We start from the raw sequence: 23860 nt of genomic DNA, 5'->3' as shown, positions 1-23860 counted from the left end.
TCTCAATCACGAAGGGTTTCCACAGTTAAAGTTAATAATACACTATGATAGACCTTACCGGAAATGGTTCCTAGAACATCTATTATGTTGTAAGCAAACTTCTGGAATTTACTTATCACACTTAAAGAATAAAAACACATCTACAAAACTTATCCGCAGTTATACTTAACGCACTATCAATTACGCTTCAGAATTCCTGACATCAATTACAGGGCACTTCAACCATCCTTATTACCACTCATAAATTAATTAAAACACTGTGAGGTTCTCTTTAGGGCAAATCGGAAATAAGCTGCAATACTAGACCAGCTGGGTTTATTCAGAATTCTTCCTTGAATGTTCAGCTTTTTACTTTATCCGATTGTAGCTTTAATTTTCCTTCTGTTATTACTGCTGATTTCACTTTCAGCTAACCATAAAATTCGTTACGTTCTTGCTCACTTATAAAAATTATCCACTTAACTCCTACCCTTAAGAACCTTTTATTTACTTCTACTTCTTTATTTTATCACCCTGCATCCTCTCACTTCCAAGTTTCCATCCCAACTCTTTACTTTTTATATATTTTTTTTATTCTCTCTTTAGCCCACGCTCTGTTCCACTTGCGCTCGTTTATTTCACGCGTCTCTACGACAACAGACAAACATAAACATTGTCGCCAATATTAGACAAGGCTATACTACTACATTGAGTCATTACATGCCATTAAGCTTTATACACAAATAGGAATAATTAGAATATTTGCTTCTCAATAAATGCGTAGTTAATATTGCAAATACAAGTTTTTATAATATTGACATAACAATAAATAAAATAGCTTAATAATATTTAATACAGAATCTTAAATATTAAATATTATTAAGCCATTAACACATTTCTTTGATTAAATAATTAAATATTTGATATAATTAAGGTAGTTATATGATATCAAATTATAATTTACGTTATTTGCATTAAATAATATTTACAAACGCAGCCTTTGTGATGGAAAATCATGTTGGATTCTGAATCAAATAACATTTATTCTATTTTCTACATAATTAGAATCCAACACTTTCCTTGATCATTATTGCTTGAATATAACATCCTATAACTATTATTTAGTAAGATCTCACCTATTTTTGTCTTCTTTGTCTCAGTAATGCCAATTATGTCCACATGGTACTTTATCAATTCTTCTGCAAATTCGATTTCCTTTCCATTAATACTCGTTATATTGATGGTTCCTATCTTCAGTTCTACTGTTGTTGGGCTTTTTCTTCTTCTACAGTGAAGGTGAGATTGGACATTAGGTCAAAAACCCCAGTCAGTTCTCCACATTCCTGAATGGAGATGTGGAGGACTCCTCCCAGTTATTTGGCTTTGACTCTTAAGTAATCCATTCTTCCCAAAATATGGGAAACACTAATACTTCAAGATCCCAGTTTACATTCTAGGCTGCCAACAGGTGCCCACAGAGAATGCCCTACCAAGTTAAGATTCTAATCTTTCATCCATGTTTCACTTAGTTTTGTGCTACCTGTGCACACGCGTTACGTCTCATATTGTACTCACTGAGATGTTGCAGTGACTAAGACGAAACACTGGAAGAATTAAAGGATATTTTTTAATCCTTTCTTAGTGCTGTTTCATTCCATTAAGCCTCTGATGTAAGTGTAACATAAGATCTGAAAAATAATCGAGTCCCAACAGATAATATACTAATTTGGAAGGAAACTGTCAATAGGAATTTAGTAATGGAATTCATGAAATTCCATACATTCCTAAAGGTAGAGAAATATCAGGAATTTAATGATATGTGGATTTTAAGAAGGTAATCCACACTTCATCATACAATCATATTATTTATAAATTGGAGAAATATGGTGTCAAGGGTAAAGCCCTGAAATGGTCAAAGAAGAATCGAGAGAGAGTAGTAGTGATACCTCTGATTAGGCGTTTTGTAACTAATGAGGTTCCACAGAGATCAGTATGAGATCCACCATTATTCTTAATTTTTTAATGACACGTAACATACTGTTGTAATTACAAGTTTAGTGCCAAAATTTTCAAATGATGCAAAACTGGTAAAGATGATTAATAATGAAATGCAAGACTAATTAATGGACAGAACACGTATTTCTCACATTAAAAAACAACTGGTTGAGGTTTATATGGCAAAAATATAATGACCATTCAGCATGTATGAAAATGGCATTAAGGATTGGGTGGAATACTGAATATTCAAGATGAAATCTCTCTTTTCTATTTCAAAGTAATGTTTGTCGCAAACTATACAAATAAATAAAAACAACAATTAAATCTCTAGATAGATAGAGCCAAATAATATAACACAACAAAAATAAAATATTGTTATAAGTATGATTATAACTTACCAGTGAATAAGGACACTACCACCATTTGATCGAGCCTTATGTATGAAGTCATTGCACCGTGAAAAAAACTGGGTCAAGTTCTGACATGGTGAGTCTGATGCCTGGATACAAAGATATTCTTTGTCCTACACAGTTAAAAAAAAAAAAACACATTTCAATTTTAAACTAATGCTATATATATATATATATATATATATATATATATAAAGCATAATGTACTTTACATCCATCCACATACAGAACAAATCTAATGACTCCTACAAAAGCATATATTACCTTTTCTTTAGAAATATAGTTTATCTCATACTCAATTCTGTAAAATTCAAGCAGGTATTTAAATACATGCATTGGTTAGACACACAGATCTATGAAGAGATTTACAGATAATACAGAACAATAATAAAGAACTAAAACAATTTATGTTATGCCACAACCCAATTATGGATTTATTAATATTGAGAATCCACAAATGATACACAATAAAAAAAAAAATAATAAATAAATAAAAAAAGACTCAAGCTAGTACTCCAACTGCAATCTTTGGGTGCAACCAGTTTTGTTGTTTTTTCTTGCAGAGTATCTCTCATCTTTGGCATTCAAAGGTCCTGTTTGTTGTATCCAAATTTATTCAAATTGGTGTATTTTTAATGTATGCTGAGAAAAAGTAATTTTTGAAATGACTTATTTTTTAGTGTTTCGATACTGGCAGTGGATATCTGGTTTGTAAGTGGTTTGTAACTGAAATTTTTTGATGCATTTCCTTGATTTTTTTCTAAGGTTTCCTAAGGTGGTATAAACTTTCTCTTTTAGTCTGCAGATGAGTTTTGAAAGGTTAGTGGATTTTTTTAGGAATGTATCCACTTTCAGTAAAATTTTTTGCAGTATTAGCCAATTAATTTTGGAATATTTATTGAAAGAAATGGCTCTAGCTGCAATTTTGTTTATCATGTCATATAATAACAACAACAATCTGCTAATGCACGCTTATTCCCCAAAGGGAATAGGTGTGGACATTTATCCCTAACTTTTCAAGACCTGAGGGGATAAATAATTAGATATCAGGAAGAAACACAACAGAATAACTGCTGCCATCTGGTCCTCATCCTTAACACTATATATCATTGTCTAAAGTAGTATAAGTTTTTCAATGGTTTAATTTCTCTTGAGTTATTATTATTATTCCTGACACCTCCAAGGAGTCCGAAGACTCATCGTGGGAGGACACCCACAACTGTCTCAACCACTACACCGAACTGCTAATACGAATCATCTCCATCAATGCCATCTGCCACCCACCTCCACCACAACTGGTATTCTATGTCTGTAAATTGCCTGTGTTCTAAAGGGCCGATTTGTCTGTATGCGGGATGAAAAACCCGAGTTTCCAGGAGAAAAAGCCCTGCTACCTCCGTATGAGATCGGCTAACTCACCTTCGATTTAAAATCGTCCAGATAAAGATTCCTCCTGTCGTGACGAGAATCGAACTTAGGCTTATTCCAATCGAAGAGCGCAATGTACTGTCGTTCTTCCAATTACGCTACGGAGGCAAGTTGTGGGGTTAAAAGCCTGAAATTCTAAGAGGAAAATCCTACTTGCCTGTGGCAGAGTGAATAACATGAGAATGTATTCTAGCAAGATGACAGTTCCTCTAGTCAGCAACTACAATCAAACTTATAACTTTGGCAATCTAGCAATATGGATACAAACTCCATTTTCACTGGGATAATGCCCAGAAATTTTCTAGAAATTTGACTATGTGCTACATAGTCAAAAAAGCTAAGAGATTTGTTTTTGGATATGACAGTTAATTGCTATTACTTAAAAAACATGTTTAATTAATTTTCAACCTCTCATTTTGTTTAATAACTGTATCACATTATGAACCTCTGTAGCTCAGTTGGTATAGACAAAGCCCTTTGGTCAGAAAGACCTGGGTTCGATTCCCATCTATGACATGAGGAACCTTTATCTGGTCTCTTTCAACTAAAGGTGAGTTAGCTGGTCTCATAGGGAGGTAGAGGGTTTTTCATCCCTCAGAGTAGGCAACCGGTCCTGTGAACACACACGGATTAGTCATGAATACTTACAATACGTGGAGGAGATAGGGTTCTCGCCACAATGCCCGTAGTTAACCATGAGTCACATCGTGGTAGTCAACCTCCTAGATAGGAGATACAATGAATGGGAATCACTTTATACTTTGCTTACACATTCTTCAATACTAACCATAGTTAGTTCCCCTATATTTTAATTTTACATACTGTTTTTCTGGATGCATTTCGTTGATTTTTCCAAATCCAAACATTTGTAACATTTAATGTTTGATCAAATGTTTTATATCTAACTATCAGCTAAATATATTAAATGAACATCTTGTATATTGCACTGATTTGATGTTTTAATCAATTTTTTCTCATTCCTTTTAATTTCATTTAGCTAGTGCCTACATAATATCAACCTTGTTGATATTGTCCCTATGTCCAAGCACCTCTGCAGTGAAATTGGAAGAACAGCAGAATATTACATCTTTCAATTGGAAAAGATTTGTATTCGATTCTGGTCATGACAAGAGGAATCTTTATATGTGTTTTTTTTTTCAATTGAAGGTGAGTTTGCAGATCTCATACAAAGGTAGCAGGGTATTTTCATCCTAGCAATGCAAGGTTTTCATTCCATGCACAGGCAACTTGGCCATGAGAACACACAATTTACAGACAAAAAATACTGGTGGTGGTAGTAGTGTTGTATTTGGAGAATTAAGCAGTAGGGGAGACAGTAAGTTGTGTGTAGTGGACTCAAGTACCCCAGCAACGAGTCCTTGGAATCCCTGGAGGTATCATGTAATAATATTAATAATTTGTCATCTTGAATAAACATTGCTAAAAGGATCAAAGACAAATAACTGGGAGGAGACCTCGTCATCGCCTTTCAGAAATATGGAGAACCAACTGGGACTTTGACCTAATGTCCGATTCTCACCTTCACATGGTATACAAGGATGGGCTGGCAATTCAGGACTTAGCTGACCAAATTGTACCCTCTATTGATCAAGGAAAGGAAGTAGCAGCAATAGTATTCAACACAATGAATATTATTCGTGATGAATACTATTCATCACGAAGATAAACTTTTTGATTGGAAGGCAGTTTCAAGTAGAGTTATGTCGCAAACTTCAAAATAGGAAATTAGACAATCAAACTTATTTGTGCCTATGAAGGTCCCACAGAAGGTTCTTCTAAGGAAGCAGTGGAGGAATTTGCGTCATTAGAACAGGCAGCTGACATAAATAAAAAAGTGATTCTTGTTGGAGATCTGAACAGCAGAGTAGGAAATGTATCCCACCAAGAATATAGGAAGATTTTTTTTGGAAAATTTGGAGAAAAGGGCAAAATTAATAATAATGATAATTATAATAGGACATGGACTAATCCTTACTAAAATATGTGCACAAGTTCACATGGAGAGAAGACAAGAAATAAGAAAAGCCTCATTGACTATGTCATTGTTGATAGTGATATCATCCTGCTGGTTCAGGATACAAGACTGTAGAGAGATATTGAAAATTGGAAGTGACCATTATTTAGTGCTAAGCAGAATAAAAGTGAATATGCATTGTATAGAACGGTATGTATGAAAGCTTTAAAAAGAATTAAGTTCAGCAGCTTTTACGGGTAAATTGTAGGCTCAACTATACAAACATTATTGAAGAAAAAACGAAACAAATTGAAAACAAGAACCAAACCTTGACTTAGAGTCAAACTCTGAAGACAGACATTCAATGATTCAAGAAGGAGGATATGTGGTGAAGTTGTCTGCAAGGATAGAAAAATAAGAACCCCTATGGTTTATTTTTTAACACAAGGAGTACATATCAATACTTGATGTAGAAAAAGTTGTTCAAAAGCTTGAAATGTGGAAAGGCAGCTGGAGTAGATGATATCTGACCAGAAATCCTTAAGTATGGAGGTATAAAATTTTGCAATGGCATAATTCAGAGGGCCTGGTCAGTAGGTCAAATTCCCAATGAATAAACAGAGATTTCATAGTACCCATCTATAGAAAAGGGAATAAAGCTGAATATGAGAATTACAGAGGAATTTTTCTACTAAGTGTTCCATGTAAGATTTATGCAAACATACTTGAAAAGAGGTTCAGAAAGATTGTGGAAGAGAAAATTGGAGAACAAGCTGGGTTTAGGACAAATAAAAGGTTGTCAATCAGATTTTCACTTTAAGACATAGTTGAGAAATCATAGGAATACGACAAGGATCTGTACTTAAGTTTTGTAGATCTGAAAAAGGCATATGACAAGGTACCCAGAGAAAAGCTTTTTAAAACACAATTATATGGGAAACATTGAACATTATACAGAGCAATACAGTGTCTATATTTAACTTATCAGTCACCAGTTAGAACTGAAGGAAATACAGGAAGTTGATTGATGTAAAATCAGGGGTATGACAAGGATGCACATTTTCTCCACTGTCATTCATCATCTATATGGATCACATTATGAAAGAAAGTGGCATTAGGTCTGATATTAAAATTGAAGATGTCAAACTTGGCTCTTTGCTTTATGCAGATGATGATGTACTGCTAAACACATCTAGTTGAAGTATCCATGATTCTCTAACTAAATTGAATAACAAATGTAACAAATCTGGCATGAAAATCAGTAATAAAAAGACCAAAACTATGCATATACATAGGAGTATAGAAAACTTCAGCTGCATTCTAAATGGAGATCCTATAGAACAAGCAAAAGATTTCAGCTATTTAGTCACAATTTTTAGTGAAGATGGCAAAGTTATATCTAGAAACAAACAACCAAATAAGCAAAGCTGGTATAGTGGGTAGCCAAAACACCAAAGTAGCTATATACAAGACAGTGTTTAAACCAATTTAAGTTATGGATCTGAGAGTTAGGTTAAAAATAAAGCACTTAATCAAAGACTAGAGACTACAGATAGTAGGGTTCTGAATAAAATTAAGACTGAACCGATGGCATCAATGGCAGAACCATATTAAAAATGAAGATATTAGTAAAAAACTTGACATTATTAGCATTCAAGAATGTGTCAGCAGAGCTAATCTAGGGTGATATGACCACTTAAATAGAATGGGCGAGGAGAGGTTTTCCAAACAGGTGTTTGATGCCAAGTTGGCAGGAAAGAGCACGAAATGTTAGATATAACAATACTGGAATGCTCACAAGTAATAGACTGATTTGGAGGAAAATTGTTGATAGGAGATTAATAATGTAGTGCTGTCAGCATAACCTGAATGCCTGTTGGGGGTACATATCAGAAATGATGATGAATAAAAGTTGTATCTAGAGTTAATATTTTTTTTAATAATCATGAACTGAGTTTATGAGAATCTCGAAAGAAAATAGATCTGAGCCAGAAATATTCACAAAAAATATAAAAATTGAGCAGACAATAGAATACAAATATTTAGATACCTACTTTACTACACATGGAAAACAAGATAGAGAAATAAAAACAAGAACCACCATAGCTAAAGATACCTTCTGGAAAAATAAAGATCTGCTCAGAAGTTCTGTGGGTATAGAAACAAAGAAGAGAATGATAAGAACATTAGTTGGGCCAGTTTTTCACATATGGAAGTGAGACCTGGATATTCAAGAAGAGAGTAAGACAACAGATAGTGGCCTTTGAAATGTGGTGCTACAGAAGAGCCCTGAAAATCTCTCTGCATGTAACAAATGCAGAGGTACCACAGAGAATGAAAATACAGAGATTGCAGGAAATGATCCACAGAAAGATGAGACTGGCAGAACACTGAGAGGATTAGCAGGACAGGAGACACCAACAGTTTTAGAAGGAAAGATTATGGGAAAGGGATCAAGGGGTAAAAATAAAAAGGACATGGTTTGACGATATAAGATCATGTGACTATGCTGAAACAAAAAGAAGAGCTGCCAACAGAGAGGACTGGAAGAACATGGTGCTGCACCCTTGCATTGCATTGAGGAAGCTACATGATGATGAACTGAGTTTTCAGTTTCCATTTTTTTTAATGCGGATTTTCATACCATACCTGTATGAAATAAGTTACCATGATTTTCATACCATGCTATAAGTTATTTAATCTGGTTTAGGTTCAAGATTTTGAAGATTTGTAGATTTATCTTCTTCTTTTTTCTGTGTTAGGCCTGCTGACATGTTATACAGCTATCTTAAGTCCGTATAAGTCATATCCGCCCCGAGGATAAGGTGACTAGCCCTGTGCCTCCCAGTATATTCTACAGCTGTAACTGGGTATGTTCACGAGGATGATTTGCCTGCTTGTGGGAGGGAAAACCTTCTGTCCATGCCCAAGACTGACTAACTTGGCTATGAGAGACAGATCCTTAAGCTCCTCATGTCGGCAACGGGAATCAAACCCAGGACACTCCTTTCCCAGGCATATGGTTGTGAAGCACATAGCAACTAGGCTAACCGCATAGACGTGTAGATTTATTTAAGAGAATATCATTATCTCCACAGAGTAAAGAACCAAGAATAATACTTCTAGTTTTAATATCTGGTTTAACACCAATTTTCTTAACAATGACAACCATCAAGATTATAAGCATAGCCCACAGATTTAAATGTTGAGCCATATCTTTTAATTTAACTTTCTACAATTCGATGTCTACAATTCAATTATAAGTCATATATTAGGTATGAGATTCCATTTACGCAACATAATTTTAGTGCTGTGAACAATTCCCCCCCCCCCCCCCCACCACCAAAAGGCAGTGGGCTTGAACCTACTGTTGGCATGGATGTCTGCGAATGTCTTTGGGGGCAGACAATTTTTCTGAACAGTCTGAGACCACCACCCTGCTTACTGTAGGCTTAAAGTGACTTAAAAAAGTTACATGTTTGGATTCTAGAACAGGGATTCTGGATTAATGTTGTCCTTAGTCCACTTGCCATCCTAATGTATGAGTGGTTTCAGCATGTCAAGGGCTTGATTTACATTATAAAGAAAAAATAAAAATAAAATAAAATATGCTTAGACAAATCTTGCAAGAACAACTGAACTAGAAAATTCTATAATTTACACATTGTTTTATTTCCTTTTTATCAATCAGTACAATGTAAGCCATACTACAATCTACGATTTCACTTTGTGACCAAATGTCCTGAAGGATGGTATATATGTTGTAAAATATATATACATACAATATTAAAATGTTCTCTCCTCCCTTTCTAATATTTTCAGTAGCCCAAGAAATATCCTGGAGTAAGACATTTCTTCTGGACTTAAGACAAAATATAAGCCTTATAAATTCAAGAAGCTATACAAGTTATCCAGAGCAGATTTTTTCAAGCTTTTGTTCTTTACATGCAATTTGAAACTGAAGTGCTTCTGCATTCAACAAGCAGCAGCTTTTACCATTGGGATATGTAGCAAGAATTTTCTAATACCAGTCTTCATTTAATAATTGTTCCCCGAACATTCAGAAGATCATTAACTTCATATTTATATAACTTTACTGTTGATTCCTCTTGTTGTATTCTTTCCTCTATTTCTGATCTTTCTTCAGTAGCCTACACATTATCCACCTATATTATCTCTATTCTTTCTAACACCATGGATTATTATCCACTTAGCTTTGTTTTCCCACATTTTTTTAATTCAAAAATGAGAGCAGTAGTTCACTTATGACCTACACTAATACCAGCACTACAAGGGTAATAGTCAAGAAGAAACCTTAACATTAACTTTTGTTTTAGCAACTATACAGGAAGAGAGATTGTTCCAAATGGCAGCAACAGAGAGAGAGAGAGAAAATAAAACCAATTAAAAATTTATTATGTGAGTTTGAAGTTAACTGTGAATGAAATATATATCTCTTTTTATATTATTATTACCACCCCAAGATCACATTGAGTCAAAGACTCATCTGGGAGGTCCTTTTATCACATACACACACATACACACAGCTCATCATTATGTGTTTTAAACACATTCAAACTCTTTGCAGACACCACATTCTCAGGCAAGGCATTCCAATCATTCACAACTCTGCACGAAAAAAACCTGCCTCTCACTCCCCTACTCACACCCTCTTTATACAGTTTCCAGGGATGACCTCTAGTTCTCCCCTGATCTCCCACTATTCTCTGCAAAACTTCTCCAGCATTGATCCTATAACAACCCCTTACCAACTTGTAGGTCTCTATCATATCTCCCCTCTTCCTCCTCTTCACCAGACTCTGCAAATTACATCTTCTCAATCTTTCCTCATACTCGACATTCCAGAGGTCAGAAACTACCTTAGTCAGTCTCCTTTGGACCCTTTCAAACATCTCTTCATCCTTCTGAAAACCCGGTGACCAAATCTGGGCACAATAGTCCATGTGTGGCATAATCAAAGCCTTATACAACGGAACAACACGTCAGTGTCCTCCGCATCATTCCCACAAGCCTTTGTGTTGTCTTCACAATTTTGGCGATGTGTCCCCTAAATTTTAGATCCTTATCCACTATCACCCCCAGATCTCTTATTTCTTCTACCTCCAACAATATATTCTCACTAAGCATAAATTCTGCATCCCATCTTTGTTTTCCAAATTTTAAAACCCTTACATTTTGCAACATTGAACTCACATCCCCATTTCCGTGCCCAATCACTCAATTTATTAAAGTCTTCCTATAAGACCACATCTTCACTACACTTCATGGTTTGTCCCAACTTTGCATCATCTGCAAACAACTGAATATCTCCATCCAAATCTTTACCTATATCATTAATAAACAAGTTAAACAGCAATGGACCTAAAACAGACCCCTGAGGCAGTCCACTAGTGACTTTCCTTTTCCTGGATATCACTCCTGCCATACACAACTTGTTGATACCTATCAGATAGCCAGCTATCAAAAGCCTTTGCAAAATCCAAGTATATTACTGTGTATCCTTTTCCTCTGTCCAAGGAAGCAGTCACTTTATTGTAATAAGCAGATTACTAAAACATGACCTCCCTTTAGCAAATCCATGCTGTCCATCAAAGATAATACCATTGTTATCAACCCAACTCCGGATCCTAGTTCTCACAAGCTTCTCCAACAACTTAACCACAACACCTGACACACAGATAGGCCTATAGTTTGATGCTTGAGTTCGATCACCTCCTTTATGAAGTGGCACAATCTTGCCCTCCTTCCACTCTTTAGGGACTTGACCAAGTGCAAGACTCGTATTAAAAAAATATGTCAAGGCAGGTGTCAACTCTCTGGCACATTCCTTCAGAATACGCGGTGATATATTATCAAGTACCACAGCCTTATTTACATCTAGTTTACTCAACTCCCCAAACACCTCTTGCTCACTTACAGTCAGTCTCTCCTCCCCATCATCAACTGCTCTTAATCTCTCCATGAAGTCACATTCACAAGATTGAAAGATCTTTATGAACTGCTCATTAAGTATCTCCACCATACATTCTGCATCAGCTGTCTTCATACCATTTTTTCCAATCAATGTCATCCTTTCATAATTATTCTTTCTTTTGCTGGCTACATAGCGAAAGAACTCCTTAGGATTCTTTTTGGCTTCATTAGCCAACTGCTGTTCATACCTCTCTTTAGCTACCCTCACCAATCAAGTCACCCTCCTCGCTTGGTCTTTGTAGACCTCATGGAATTGGTTATTTCCACTTCTCTTATGCTGCCTCCACAATGCGCTCTTTCTCTGTATTGCATGCTTAATCTCTTTATTCATCCATCTCACACCCACCTTATTTAACCTTCTCACCCTTGGAATACATTTAGACATTGCATCTACTAAACAGTTTTTGAAAATCTCCCAAGCTGCATTGATCTCTTTTCCAGCTAACTCCTCATTCCATGCTACACCCTCACACTGTCTGTATATACTGCTTATCTCTTAACAGGCTTAGAGAAAGGTGAAAGAATTACTTATCTAATTCTAATGAAACATGACACCAGGAAAATAGCTGTAGAAAAAGAACATATATGGAAAACAGAATGCAATGAATCAGGTAACTGATTAACCTAACTGCTCTCTTCTGCATTAAAATAAGAATTTGTACATTTCCTTAGAAAGGACAAGAGAGAGAGAGAATCATGTTTCTTTGTGGGTGTGATACTTTCTGGATGAAAAAGAGGTTAGAAACAGGATTTTTTTTTTTTTTTTAATGTGAATCGCCTTACTACTATCATTGGGATAAGCATGCTTTAGAAATCAAACATGGAACTTTTTTCAAGCCACTTAAGGCCTCCAAATTCATCTCCTGCCCCTTTTTTTTTTTTTTTTTTTTTTTTATGTTGTTCTCACCCAGGAAAGGTTATATGCTAATCTATAGTACATTTTATACTATGGGTCGCCTAAGGATTTTTTTTCCTAATTTTACCAATTTTATATATTTTTTCCCCTATTTAATTTTACATAATGCAGAAACCCTCATCTAGAGACCAAACATGAAACTTTTTTTAAGCCACTTCAAGCCTCCAATAAGTGGATTGGTGGTCTCACACTGAGTGATGAAATTCATCTCCCACCTTCACAACACGTTCCCTTATATAACATTATTTTAATGAACTAATATGGATAACATGATTACCGTATATTTTCGCATATAATGCGAACTAAAAATTTTGTTTGAAAACTAGCCCTAAAGTATGCGTTCTGTTAATCTTGTTCCCTAACATTATAAATAAAACAATACGAATTAATGAAAGAAATATTTATTTTAAAACAAAATCCTTTAAATTCTTTTTCATCTTTTGACTTATCAAACATTTCATTTATAAATTCATCTGTAGGCATTGCGTCATCAGTGCAGCAGTTGTCATTGTCATCATGCTCTCCATTTTGTTGTGCATCATCCTCGCTTTCATATATGTTCTTATGTTCTTCTGCAAACTGCACACCACGCGATTTAAATCCTGCTTCAAAAGGTGAACGTTTGCGTTTCTGTTGGCTCGTTTTCAGGCTAGGTTTGTTTAACGAATAATATTTAAAATGAACTGTGGTTAAACCGATATAACTGTGCTAGTATACTGCCAAAGGGGCAGGATATTAGCACTACTTACATTACTAGCTTTATGCACAGATGCGCGCTCAGTAGCCGAATGTGAGTGGGTCAAGTAGATTTGGTTGCATAGGCATTAGGTAGTATATATTGTGTGTGCAAGTCTAATATGGCCAGCAACTTTAATTCTAAGCATCCTGACTGGAACAGCCGTTCCATCAATACAAATGGACAAATACTAGCCAACTACTCAGAATCCACCAACGTGGTTGTGGCAGGCCCCACCGAGCCTACCCATCACGACACATATGGTCGGGCTAATGTTTTAGACATAGCTGTCCTACAAAATGTAAGACTACAGTACAGTATAATGACACTCAATGATCTAACATCCAACCACAATCCCATTCTATTAAAGCTGGGAAAACAAGACAATTTGTTTCCCCTCCGACATTCATTCATACCCTGGGACAAGCTATCCAAGGTACTTCCAAAAGATATTGGTCCTATGCCAATAATAAAATCAACAGATGAAATTGAAATAGCTGTAAAGGATCTAACTCAACAAATTAACACAGCCGTTGCATCCACAACTACCCGCAGACCAAATCACTTGCCAGAAGACATCATGAACTTGATCAGAGAGAAGATCAGGGCAAGAAAGAGATATCACAACACCCGAGCACTGCAAGACAAAAGAATATTGGATAGATTCAACTCCGCAATAAGAGATGACCTCACAGTGCATAGAAGTCAAATTTGGGAGGAAAAATTGACTTCTGTCTCTACTAATAACCACTCCATATGGAATCCAATCAAAAAGATCAAGAACAAAAACAAACCCCTTCCGCTTTTCCAAAGAGATGTTGGCCTCATCCATACCAATGCATATAAAGCCGAGGCAACAATAGCAAGAAATCTAGAGAGCCAATGTAAACCCTCTTACGACCACCTCGACTTCAATCACATATACAAGATATACAAGATCCACCGACACGTCAGATCGATGCTCAAATCTTCTATCACATACTCTAGTCGAATTGCACCCACATCATCTGCAGAAATATAGGATATAATCAAGAAGTTACAGAATAAAAAGACTTCTGGACCTGACGAAATCACCAACAAGGTGATAAAACTACTACCTCGAACAACTATTGTACATCTGACTAACATAATAAACTCCATCCTACACTACAAATATTTCCCTTCCCACTGGAAACTAGCGGATATAATCCCAATCCATAAAACAGGAAAAGATCTGCGATTATCTCAAAGTTACAGACCTATCAGCCTTATCTCTAATCTGAGCAAAATTGCTGAGAAAGTTATTCTCACCAGACTCCAAGAATCAGTATGCAAGCTAAACATTCTTCCTGAGGAGCAGTTTGGGTTCCGTCAGTTGCACAGCACCACACAACAGATTTCAGATTAGTGGAATATGTCACCATGGGATATAACTGGCGTCAATACACTGGCTATTTTCCTTGACATAGCCAGTGCATTTGACAAAGTTTGGCATTATGGCTTGCTATACAAAATGATAACATCCGGAATACCACTGGAAGTGGTTCATCTGATCAGATCATACCTCCATGATAGGCGCATGCAAGTTAAGTTAAATGGCACACTCTCAACTCAAAAACGCATCATAGCTGGGATCCCACAAGGATCCCTACTGGTGCCGACTCTCTTCTCCATATACATATGTGTGATATCCCGCACAACCTTCTGTCATCTATCAAAGCTCTATAAGCAGATGATATAGCAATATTAATCAGATCTTTAAAACCGCACCTAGCAATAAAAAAACTGCAGGAAAATCTACTGCTAATTGAACAATACTTTGCCAAATGGCGACTTCAAGTAAATCTGCAGAAGAACTTAGCCGTACTATTCGCCAGAAGAACAATGCTTCATATTGGAGACGTTCTCTTGTTCAACACAAAAATCCCATGACAAACTGAGATCAAATATCTTGGCGTATTGCTGGACAGAAAGTTGACCTTCAGCTCCCATATCAAAACTCTATGTCTAAAGATGTCAAAAATCATTGCGCAGCTCTATCCATTAATTAATAGGAACAGCAAATTGAGCACCAGAATCAAGCCACTTATATTACAAAATGATGATTCGTCCTATACTCACATATGCTTCTCCGGCTTGGAGCCATACTGCTGATACCAATATCCTAAAATTACAACGTGATTTTAGGATATTGGCATTTTGTATGCAAAATAAATGTCTCAAAATGATCCTGAACACACCATGGTTTGTACGCACTGTACAACTTCACCGGGACATAAATATCCCCTATATTTACACCTTCATGCAGACTATAGCAACTAAATTTTTCTCAAAAGCATCTATGCATCCTAATAATCTAATTCAACTAGTGGCAAATTACGATGCAACAGACTACTCCAAGCACAAAAGTCCAAAAGCTATTTTAAACCAAAACTCCAATGACTAATCCTCAGGCCCACTCAGGGTGAGCTACAGGCTCATAAATCTTTTCCCACTCACAGTTTTCCACATCAGATAGCAGGGAATATGAAAAACATCTGCTTCACCCTTTAGGCCAGTAATGATGACAGTTGACATAAGATGTCATATTTTTTAAGATCCACATATAATGCGAACCCCCTAACTTTAGACCATAAATTTTTTGCATTATATGCGATAATATACGGTAGTTGAAAAATTAATAAATTTAACAGATGAAGGGAACAACTACATGGTAATAATGCTGGATTTTGCAAAGGCATCTGACAGGACATTACATGAAACTCTAAAAAACAAACAGGAATGAATGGATTCTGCTCCTTCATATACTTAGATACTTCCAAAGATTTAAGTATATGAAGGAGCAGAATCCAGAAGAAGGTAGGTATCAGTGTATGTGGTAGGGATCTATACTTCAACTACTACTACTATTCTATATCAATGATAAGAAATGATTTGAAGGGAAATACTGAGATGTTTGCTGATGCAAAACTGGAGAGCTTAAATTAATAAAGGTAATGTAAAGAATTTCCAAGATGATTTGAATAGGCTGATGGTATGGACAAAAGATAATGGATGCCAGTTTAATGTGGAAAAGGATCAAAATTATGGATTTTGGAACAAAAAAATTACAAGCTGTGTATTATATAATGATGGGGGCTGTACTCCAGGCAATTGATGGTGCTAAGGATTTCAACTGTTAGTAGCTAGGGAATTAAAGTTTAAAGAGAGCATACTGCAAAATCGCCATGTCAGCTCAGAATTATTTAGTTTACTGAAGAACACACTAACCAGCAGATATAAGGAAATTATCATTCCTTTTTATGAGGTCATATCAGGATTACTGTGCATAGGTATAATAAAAATTTCCTGAAGATGAGTGACCTAGATGGTGAATGGCAAGGGGCAAAACAAAAAGCCCTTGTAAATTGAGTGAAAGTATGATTAGTAAAAGACTCAAGGCTAGATTTTTGTATTATGATAAGTATTGTATGGATAGACTGGGCCTTTGGACTCCATGAAGCAATAATAATAATATATTCCACTGGTGGTGATTTGGACATCAGTTTCTATCTATGTTTTTAGAGTTTCAAGGTTTACGTGGATGGTCTAAAAAGTTCTTGGCCTCGACCATAGATGGCGACACTATCGGCACGATTTTTTTTCTTTCTAAGTTGGTACGTCTATCACATCCATCCATTTGAAACTGCAAGTCATTCTATCAAGTAGTTGTTTTCATACAGCTGTCAGTAGCCAAAGTGTTGTTTGTATCCCTTGAAATAGATAAAATTAAGTATCGTGCAGTTATAAAATTCTTTGTAAAAGAAGGTTTAACGCCAAAAGAAATTCATTCTAAGTTCATAAAAGTTTATGGAAACTCTTCGCCTTCATTTTCAACAATTAAGAAATGGGCTGTTGGTTGAGTTTAAAATGCAGCTGTACCAACCTCGAAGATGATCCACGTGAAGGATGTCCAAAAAGTGTAACACCAGAAATCATTGATCAGTGCACAATATGGTATGGGATGACCAGCGAGTCAAAGTGTGTGAAATTTCTGAGACGATAGGCATTTCAAAAGAACGTGTAAGATATATTTTGCATGAAGAATTGCAAATGAAAAAGCTCTGCACAAGATGGGTGCTGTGCAGATCAAAAAAGCACTCGCATGAAAATCTCTGACCAGTGTTTGGAGCGTTTTAACAAGAATTAAACTGATTTTGTCGTCGATTTATTACTATAGATGAGACTTGGATACACCAGAATCCAAACAGCAGTCAAAAATATGGAGAGAAGCCGGTTGTCCAGCACCAAAGAAGACAAGGTCATCGCATCGGTGTTTTGGGATGCTAAAGGCATGTTGTTTATTAATTATCTTGGAAAGGGTAAAACAATAACTGAGAAATATTATTCTGATCTTTTAACCAGACTAGACGAAAAAATTCGTGAGAAAAGACCCGGTTTGCAGAAGAAAAAAATCATTTTTCATCAGGACAATGCACCTGCCCACAAAGGTGTTTTGGCAATGAGAAAATTAAGGGATCTGCACTATGAATTATTGGAACATCATATTCCCCAGATTTGACTCCCTCTGACTTTATCTCTTCCCAAAACTAAAAATTTTCCTCGCTGGTCAGCGTTTTTCTTCAAATGGCGATTGCAGATGTAGAGGTACTTTATTTTTTTCCCCCAAAGAAGCAGTCATTTTCTAAAACCTTCTTATTAGTCTTCTTCACACCCATAAATGAATCAATTCACTTTTTTATGCTTTTTACTGGGCTATAATTTCCTGTACGTTATTTTTCTGGAGTTTATTTTACTTATTTTTTATATTTCTCGAATGCATTCCAAAGTTCTTGTTTTTCTATCTTCATAAACAAATTTCAAGTGTGAATCCTTAAGTCATATTTATTATTTTCTTCACCAGAGGTCAGGCCAACAATTGTTGTAGCGATTGGTCAGTGTCTTTAACAAACCAGTTTGATTGTAGTATAACTTGTTTCCTGTGTATAGTTGTATGCTCCAGAAGATGACCTTGACATAAAGGTCGAAACATCGAATGTAGATTTTAGTTATATTAAACTAATGTTTTTATTCAAACACGGTAGTTGTCTCCATAATTTTCAAAAATGCATTCGGATCACCGTGTAAGCCTAAAAGAAAGGAAAAATGTAGAGGTACTTTAGTTAGATGTTACAAGCTGAGCTTGTAACACCTAACTGAAGTGCTCATCAGCAATTAAGAAAATCTAAAGCTTTTTTTTTTTTTTTATGCCTTTTAATTATGTGCCATCCATTCATTTCTGACTCCTGGTGATCTTGTGAACAAAGGCTCTCCATCACACTCAGCCTCTTTTTTTTTTTTTTAGCAGTCTTCCTTTCCTCTCCTCTTCATGCTCTCAATCTTCCCAACATAACTGCTTTTTCCAATGATTCATCTGCTTGCATAATATGCCCCAAGTACATTAACTTCTGTTTAGCGATCATTTCCCCAAAGAAGTAGTCTGTTTCTAAAACCTTCTTATTAGTCTTCTTCACACCCACAAATGAATCAATTCACTTTTTTATGCTTTTTACTGGGCTATAATTTCCTGTACGTTATTTTTCTGGAGTTTATTTTACTTATTTTTTATATTTCTTGAATGCATTCCAAATTTGTTTTTCTATCTTCACAAAACAAATTTCAAGTGTGAATCCTTAAGTCATATTTATTTTCTTCAGCTTCTGGCAGCAGGTTTGTCAAGTTTGTTTTTTTATTTTAAACTTCCACTTTTTTTTTTAATAAAATTTATAATATTTGTATTCTTAAGCTGTTCAAATGTTCATTTTTAAAAACTTTTGTACACACTTAACTTTTTCATTGGAATACTCAATTTTAGCTTTTTTAAAATTTTTTATTTATGTTGAGCCCATATACAAGAGATTGGTTGGTCTTTAGTAATGTGCATTAGTAATGTGTATGGGTAGTGAGATGAGAAAAGGGAAACTTATTTACATTTGCTTTGAAGGTTATAATGTATTCCTTGAGAAACATATGGGGGGGGGGGCCCTGTTCCACAATACTATGGTAGCAGGGATCTGTGAGTTTGGAGCTGAAACTGGGAAAGGATATTCGGTTGTAGATGCATGCATTTCATGGGAATATTTATCATGGAAATACTTATAGAAGATAACACAATGCAGAAACCAAACATTCATGTGAAGGTAGGCAGAGTGAAATGGATCCTTAATCAATCCATTTGTTCACTTCTGTACTGAGTTAAGTATTTTTTGGGAGCTCTTGTGGCAGCCACCCTAAACGTGAGAGCAATTTTCAATAGTTGGGCAGATTTGTGATTTGTATAACATTAATAGCTGTTATGAGGTGAAGTAATGCCTCGAGCAGAAGAGAGAAATGCTATTTTTTTGGAAGCAGAGGGATAATGGTTATGTATTTATGCCTTCCTAAGTGATCACTTTCTCTAGGTGGTAAACATGATCACTTGGGTAGTGACCAGCTATATTGTGAGAAAGAGTTATGTGGAACAATAAGGCAAGTGATTATTGCAAACTCAGGTGGCAGCATGTAGCAATATCATGGAATGAGGAATTGCATGGGAAGAAAATCAGTGCTGATTAGTCTCTACTCAAAAAGTATCTAACAGAGGCAATGTATTCAAAAGGTCAGGTGAAAATGGATGACTGAAGAGGTGAAGCATGCAATCTGGAAAAAAAAAGGCATTGTGAAGGCATCACAAGATGAGTGGAGATAATCAGTTACATGAGTATAATGAGCAATCAGGGAAGGTGACTCGCTAAGGGTAGCAAAAGTGCAGTATGAGCAGTAGTTAGGAAATGATGCAAAAAGAAATCCTATAAAGCTTTTTCGATATGTGGCCAGTAGAAGGAAGAATTGTTCAAAGCTTAACTTAACGAGTGTCCCAAGGACAGTGCATCAACAGGTGGTGAACAACTAAAGGATATCCCGTGTATAGTGAATAAGATTGTTTTTGTGTGTTCTGGGAGAAACAAAAGTAAACAACAACTCGAAGGTCACATTGAACAGATGCTTGGGGTTCTCAACCTTTATTCCAGGGACTGCAAGAGGGAGTATAAGAAAGGACCCAGAAGTATCAAAGGGGCTCTTTATCCAGGTATCCAGAAGCAGCAGGTCGAAAATGTAGCAGATGGAGGCAGTATGCAGCGGTACAGCAGCTGTATGCCGGTACACAGTCTCCTCTTGTAGTGTCTTGGAATCCAGCATCACGAGTCCGTTTCAACGTCCGAAGAGAAGTAGGGAATTGTCTAGGGAGAAACTGAACTGTAACATGCATCATGCCCGGGAATCCTTCAAGATGCGACGGTGCTAAATGGAAAGAAGCCCGCACGAAAGTTGAAACCCAGAGCGGAAAAGCAGATGGTATCGGTGAGCCATGATTCAATCCCCCCCGAAAATCTTCTACAACGAGACAGAGCTAACGAAAAGGAACCCACACGAATGATGAGGCCTAGGCCAGAAAAGAAGCCAGTAGAACCAGATAAGAGACGAAAGAGCCAGTTCAGATAATTGTGTCATGAAAAGAACTGTGAGTACAACCTTGAATGAAGTATTTATATATTCAGCTGGACATATATAAAGTTAAATTGTGATAATTTGTCCCGGAATACGAGGTTAAAGAAATACTGGCAGTGATTTAGATATAGCATATTTGTTGTTTGAAGTACATGTATTTGGTTGGATATATATATATATATATATATATAAAAGTTAAATTGTGATGATTTGTCCCGACTAAGAGGCTAAAGAATAGTTGAGATAATTTAGATAGGTAAACTTGTTGTTTGAGATATGTGCATACTGTTTGAACAGATTAGTTCTAGAATGCAAACACAGATTCTTGTATGATAGCATTGCTGCATGTTCATTATGTATGTACAATGATGTATGAGATTATAATTCTTAGCAGCAGAATGAATGAAATTATAGATTGGTACTTGATAGTATTGCTGTGTATTTTAATGTGTGTATATTGCATGAGATTATAATTCTTAGCAGCAGAATGAACGAAGTTATAAATTGGAATATGATAGTATTGCTGTGTAATTTAATGTGTAAATATATTGAATGAGATTATAATTCTTAGCTTTTAATTTTTTGTAGAGCCAATTTATTTAAGAAACTGTAATAATGTATCCTAGTTTAATAAATATGTTTGTTATGCTAAAGAATGTGTATTCACTGATCCTTATTCCAATGCACTGTTTCTAAAAAAATGCAAACCTGTGTGCAAAGTTAAATAAGAGTAGCCATGACTGTCAATAATGCTCGAGATAGATATAGAGAGATGCTGCAGGTAATCTTAAATATATTTAATACTCATAAAGGGATATCTTGGTGGCGCAGTCGTAACATTAAATAAATTTTCAAGATTTCCAAGGTATTAGATGATAAGTAACCAGTAGTATTTTAGGTAAAGAGTAAAGTAAAAATAGAGTAAAAGAAAATAGAGCATAAAGGTAGAGCATAACGTAAAGTAAAAATAAAATAGAGTAACAGTGAATAGAGGTATACAAAAGATGAAGGATAGAGAAAGTTAAAACAAAGATAAATGAGGGAAGGATAACAATAATTGATAGAGACAGCAGAATAATAGATAAAAGTAAAGTAAAAGTGTGTAAGATATACAAAGGGAATAAAAGGACATCATTTTAAACAAAACCTACCCATTTTACACTAGTGTACAAGACTTTGATCAGGCCACCTATGGATTACTGTGCACAGATTTCATCAACAAGTTTTCAAAAGGATGATGAGATGTTGCAGAGGGTTCAGAGACAATTAACTAAGTTGGTTTCTGGTCTCTGGGATGTGGAATATGAGAACAGATTGAGAAAATGCAAATTACAGAGCCTAGTGGATAGAAGAAAGAGAGGACCTATGATCAAGACATAAGTTGGTAAGGGGTAATTACCAGATTAGCTTGAATGAGATTTTCCACAGAATATCTGGAGACAAGACTATTCCAGGAAGCTATAAGGTAGTGTGAGCAAGGGAATATGGAGTATATTTTCTGCATGGAGAGTGGTATGAGAGATGATTGGAATGCATTGTCTGAGAGTGTGGTGAGTGCAGGGACAGTGTATACATTTAAGTTGAGATAAAATGAGCTGTGCATGTGAGAGGAGGGCCTCCCATGATGAGTCTCTTGACTCTATGGAGGTCTGTTGATAATAATAATTACAACTTCAAATTCAGATAAATCAGCTTGTGGCAACTTGTATAACTGACGACTTCAAGTAGAAAGCAGTTATACACTCAAATTTTTGAATTGCACCAAAGGGTTCATGTGGCAGCACTCAGCAGGATAAAAGGCAAAAGGCTGTGCTAAGTGAATTTGAAGAGATAAATTCCCTTTTACATGTCTAACCAGTTTGTCAAAACTTGTTGGATATGTGAAAGAGTCAATGCCAAATGCATTCCCAGGTCTATAAGAAACACCCCAGATATACTACTTTATTAATTTCAAACTCCCACCAAATAGCCTCAAAATTATTCCAGGTATTATTTCCCCCTCTTAGTGAATAAAATTCCCTTGCTATCAATTAACAGTACCGCCTCTTCCCCTTTCTATTCTTCCATAAGATTCTATATTCCTCCATTTCCATTCCTGCCAGCATATCATTCACAGTCAATCAAGTTTCACTTCATGCCAATTATCTTTGAGCACACCGGTTCACTCAATGCCACATATGTTTTTTTGATAATATCAGAGTTCAATATTATTATTATTATTGGAGTTGCCCATAATAATAATATTGAGCTCTGATATTATCAAAAAACATAATCCCACTCTCCGAGGCTATTCCATTAATACCAGCTGCTATACTACATCTCTCTCTCTCTCTCCCCCCACTCTGATCATCATGTTTTTATATGATTTTCATTCACATCCTTCTCATCTCCATAGACACTATCTGAACTCTGTACACTCTCATTATCCAACAGCAGCTCTTAATGTTCAACACAAAACACATTCAACTGCAATATATCTACCTTGAATTATGCCAACTTATTTAAATTGCCTCACACAAACCCAGCCATTTTACCATTCATTATCTCTACTTTTCTCAACTCACTATTTTCACACATGGGCAACATACTAACCAGTTTTCAGTATTGCCATTATTCTTCCAGCTGAAGCAACTTCCTCAGATCCCTTTCTACGTTCTTTTTTCTCACCTTCATCATTTATGCCCACAATGAACTCTGATGCCTATTAATTCTTTCCATGCAATGTGTCAAAGATCTATTTCACTGCACCAAATGGAAAACATTCACTTGGCTATTTACCATACCTCTGATGATTGAAACACTACAGAATGCCACACTTCATCCTGAGATGCTTTCATCATCTTACTAACTTCCTTTCACATATTCACATTAGTCAATCACTTCTTACAATTTTGAATAATGAATGATGAATAATGAAT

At 35.7% G+C, this 23860-nt stretch overlaps 1 protein-coding gene across 1 annotated transcript in view; it reads right to left on the bottom strand.

Annotated features, from left to right (window-relative positions):
• The window catches only part of LOC150103620 (dual specificity protein phosphatase 22-like), a 134310-nt gene that overhangs the window by 49111 nt on the left and 61339 nt on the right, over nt 1–23860 (bottom strand). The window contains exon 3 of the mRNA XM_090398497.1: nt 2376–2500. Within this exon, the coding sequence (XP_090254623.1) occupies nt 2376–2500 (125 nt within the window). The remainder of the gene's footprint in view (nt 1–2375; nt 2501–23860) is intronic.

This window comes from Typopeltis vanoorti, chromosome 9, assembly GCF_054136105.1.
Source record: "Typopeltis vanoorti isolate ZY-2024b chromosome 9, IOZ_Tvanoo_1.0, whole genome shotgun sequence".
Classification (NCBI taxonomy): domain Eukaryota; kingdom Metazoa; phylum Arthropoda; class Arachnida; order Uropygi; family Thelyphonidae; genus Typopeltis; species Typopeltis vanoorti.
The sequence above is the reverse complement of the archived record's forward strand: the minus strand, read 5'-3'. Positions and strand labels throughout refer to the sequence as shown.